The sequence below is a fragment of the Postia placenta genome, assembly GCF_002117355.1.
Source record: "Postia placenta MAD-698-R-SB12 unplaced genomic scaffold POSPLAscaffold_19, whole genome shotgun sequence".
Lineage (NCBI taxonomy): Eukaryota > Fungi > Basidiomycota > Agaricomycetes > Polyporales > Adustoporiaceae > Rhodonia > Rhodonia placenta.
In genome coordinates, this window is record NW_020169850.1 from 851329 (window position 1) to 854468 (window position 3140).

Consider the following 3140-nt stretch of genomic DNA (forward strand, 5'->3'; position numbering starts at 1 on the left):
CTACTCGCCCAAAATCATGACGGCAGCGCCCCCGCGTTCCCGCCCGCGTACCTAGGCCCGAACGTGAGCGGTCATTCTGCTTGACGCGGACGGACACACCCCCCGACGTATGCACCCTTCCGATCCACCGGCCGCAACGCCCCCACATTGTCCGTCGCCCTTATCGCTACGGTGGCGACGCCTGCGCCGCACACAATGTCCCCGCACAACCAATGCTGCACCCGCGCCCGCGCCCATGCGTGCGCGTGCACATTTTCATATTCACACCATTCGCGTGATGGCCCCTGTTCTTCGCGTCGCCCCGCGCTGTGTGATCGGCGTCTTGGCTCTTCAGGTAAGTATGCACCCGACCTCCGATCACTCCTTATTCCCCGGTCAGTCTCTGTTGACAATCTCGCCTCGCTCATATCCCTAACAGCTCGCTACGCCTGCCGCGCGACAACCTGGCATCAAGACGACTGCCCGCGACGGCAGCTACATCTAATTGTCGTCGTCGGGCGCAGATCGTCCACATCGTCGGCAGCCGTCGATCGGCCTCACAGCGCCTGCCATCAAACTATGCTGGACGCACACCCAATGGCGCCTTCGTGCGTGCCGCCTCTGTCCCGCGCGATCTCACTGATTCTGCCGCCGGCCGTCACCTTACAAGACATGTCGTGCGCGGCAATCAGTTCAGAGAATCCGCGATGCACGCGCTCCAATCATACTCACCTTTCGCGCACGTTATCCCCGGTTACTATCTACTCACATACACCTCCGCTATCTAGCCATTGGTCATCCCGCGTCACCTGTGTTCCGCACGCCCCGCCCCGCTCGCCGCCCGACGCCCCGGCATCTAGACGACGGCCCCTATTTGCGACTGCGTCCTCCCGCTGCCAGTGCTTCAGAGCGGCGACGAGGACGCGGACAGTCCACACCGCCGCGCGGATGGCGAGATGACTCGAGCGATCAGGCGAGGCGCGGACGTCTACAGATTGCACGTCGCGGTAAGCATTTACATGGAGATCGATCATTGCCGGTCGCTCACCAGTTGACGCGACACTCTGACCGGCTAGCCGTCAGTTTCCACGCGACCACGGACTACTGAATCTCAACGAGCTACCGCCGGTCGCCCGCCTTGCTCAATCTGCGCGGCTGCAGCAACGGTCCCTCGCGCTGGACACCATCAGCTCGGTCAGCTCGCCAGCACTCCCGCCGTCGTCCAGACCGTCTGGCACGATCAGCTAGTGCACACTGCGGAAGGAAACGGATTGCAGCATACCTGCAACGGTGTACACGGTGAGTGGCATTCTATGACATGACGGCGGCTTACCTGACCAGCGTCCGGGAGCGCAGCACGTATGTGGCCGCGCCGGGCGAGCGAGACAGCGGGCGGGGCATAATACGAGCGACAGCAGAGCAGAAGATGAGTCGTAAGCAGCAGAGGAGTCCCTGACGACGCCGCTCCTCCCCGCTTTTGATACCTCGTGTGCTCCCCCGACCTGGTTCCGTTCCCACGACTGCCGTCTGGATATCTCATCCAGGTGCGTCGCAACTGCCGCCGCGTCGCTACGCACTCACTCGCCCGACGGCAACTCTCCCCGCATCCCCGCCCGCGTACCTGGGCCTAGACGCGAGCGGTCGTGGATGGACACACTCACCGACGTATGCACCCCCCGATCTGCCGGCCGCAACGCGCCCATGTCGTCCGGCACCGCTATTGCTATGGTGGCGACGTCCGCATCGCACGCAGCATCCCCGCACGGCTGATGCTGTGCCCACGCTCACGCGTGCGTATCTTTATGTTCGCTCCCTGATCGGCGTCTTGGCTCTTCACGGATGCACCCGACACGCTGTCTCCCTCGCGATGCACGTCATTTCGGCATGTCTCTCACGGGCTCCCCACGCGCTTTAGCGAGCTGGCCGCTGTGACGGCTCGCGCCTCCGCTGGGTTCTGAGGCGGGGAATGTGCATTGCGTCGGGCGACTGCCCTGACGCCTCTCGCCTCCTCGCTGTGTTTTGATATCTTGCGCGGCGTCCTGCTCACACTGTGGCGCGTCGTACCCCACAATCACACATATTGTCACACTCCTCACGCCGCGCGCGGACCAACTCAGCCCCCAGTGCCGATTGATCACAGGCACATCGTAAGTACACCTGCCCGCCTCCTCCGCGATCACGCACATGAGTGAACTGAGACGAGGTGAAATGCGTAGAAACGAGCTGCACGGTAGGACGCAGCAGGCCGGTAGGAGCTGCATAGCTCGGTCGCGGTGACCGGTGCGCGCGGTCGACTCTGCGCAACGCCTGCGCGCGTACACCCGCAGTCAACGAACATGCGTCATCGCACGCGATTGGCGGTGCATCCTCCGTATCGAGCCGCGGACTGGTGTGAGTACAGCGGGCGAGGGCGTGCTGGGATGGTCAGAGTGCTCACCGGGCCTACTACAGCGGGGCGACGCATTGAGGGACTCCTGCTCGCGAGCTGCAGCACCGCCGTCCAGCGAACCCTCACAGCACATGACAGTCAGATGCAGCGAGCGGTCAGTGGATCGCACACGGACGTCGGAGCGCAGCATGACTCACCGAGGTGTGCAGAGAGGGCCTTGGCTGTACGGGAATGTAGCGCTTTGTGGTGGTAGCGTGTGTACATATGCCAAGCAGCCAGACGCGGCGTGCGCTGTGTGGGAATGCGCGGTTAGCGGTCAGCGGGATGCTTGAAAAGAGGATGCGATGCAGAGCTTACCGTAGCAGGCGCATGGACGCAAGGGACAGTGCGAGGATGATGTGCAGGGCGGACAGGCTAGGACGGATGCGCGACGTCCACGAACAGATCAGCAGAATGGAGAACAGGGAATGCAAAGGGGACGCACTGATGCCAGCCGCGCCGGCTGCAAGCTCATCCCGTGGCATCCTCTTGCGCCCACGCTGCGCTCTGTCACACAGCCGAGGTGAGCCCCGTCTTCCCATTCTCGTGTGACCGTGCATGAACGTGTCGTTACGAGGCCTCTCCCGATCACATCGCGCGGCGGGTATCTAACGGCGGTCCCTTCACAATCACGCGGCCGCTACGTTGATGCAATAAGGCCGCACGCAACTACCTGCCCAACGCCTCAGCCAGCGGAAGACCCGGGGTGCTTGCGCGCGCAGATCCAGTCCTT

At 63.2% G+C, this 3140-nt stretch overlaps 2 protein-coding genes across 2 annotated transcripts; both read right to left on the reverse strand.

Annotated features, from left to right (window-relative positions):
* POSPLADRAFT_1157380 (hypothetical protein) lies at nucleotides 1-1380 on the reverse strand (the record flags this gene model as incomplete). Its single annotated transcript, XM_024487178.1, has 5 exons — nucleotides 1-51; nucleotides 96-306; nucleotides 574-641; nucleotides 753-1041; nucleotides 1313-1380. 5 exons carry the CDS (start codon nucleotides 1378-1380, stop codon nucleotides 1-3), a joined length of 687 nt encoding a protein of 228 aa, XP_024334119.1.
* Nucleotides 1381-2306: 926 nt separating this feature from the next.
* On the reverse strand, nucleotides 2307-2892 carry POSPLADRAFT_1062018 (hypothetical protein; the record flags this gene model as incomplete). Its single annotated transcript, XM_024481468.1, has 3 exons — nucleotides 2307-2489; nucleotides 2566-2659; nucleotides 2726-2892. 3 exons carry the CDS (start codon nucleotides 2890-2892, stop codon nucleotides 2307-2309), a joined length of 444 nt encoding a protein of 147 aa, XP_024334120.1.
* Nucleotides 2893-3140: the final 248 nt, after the last annotated feature.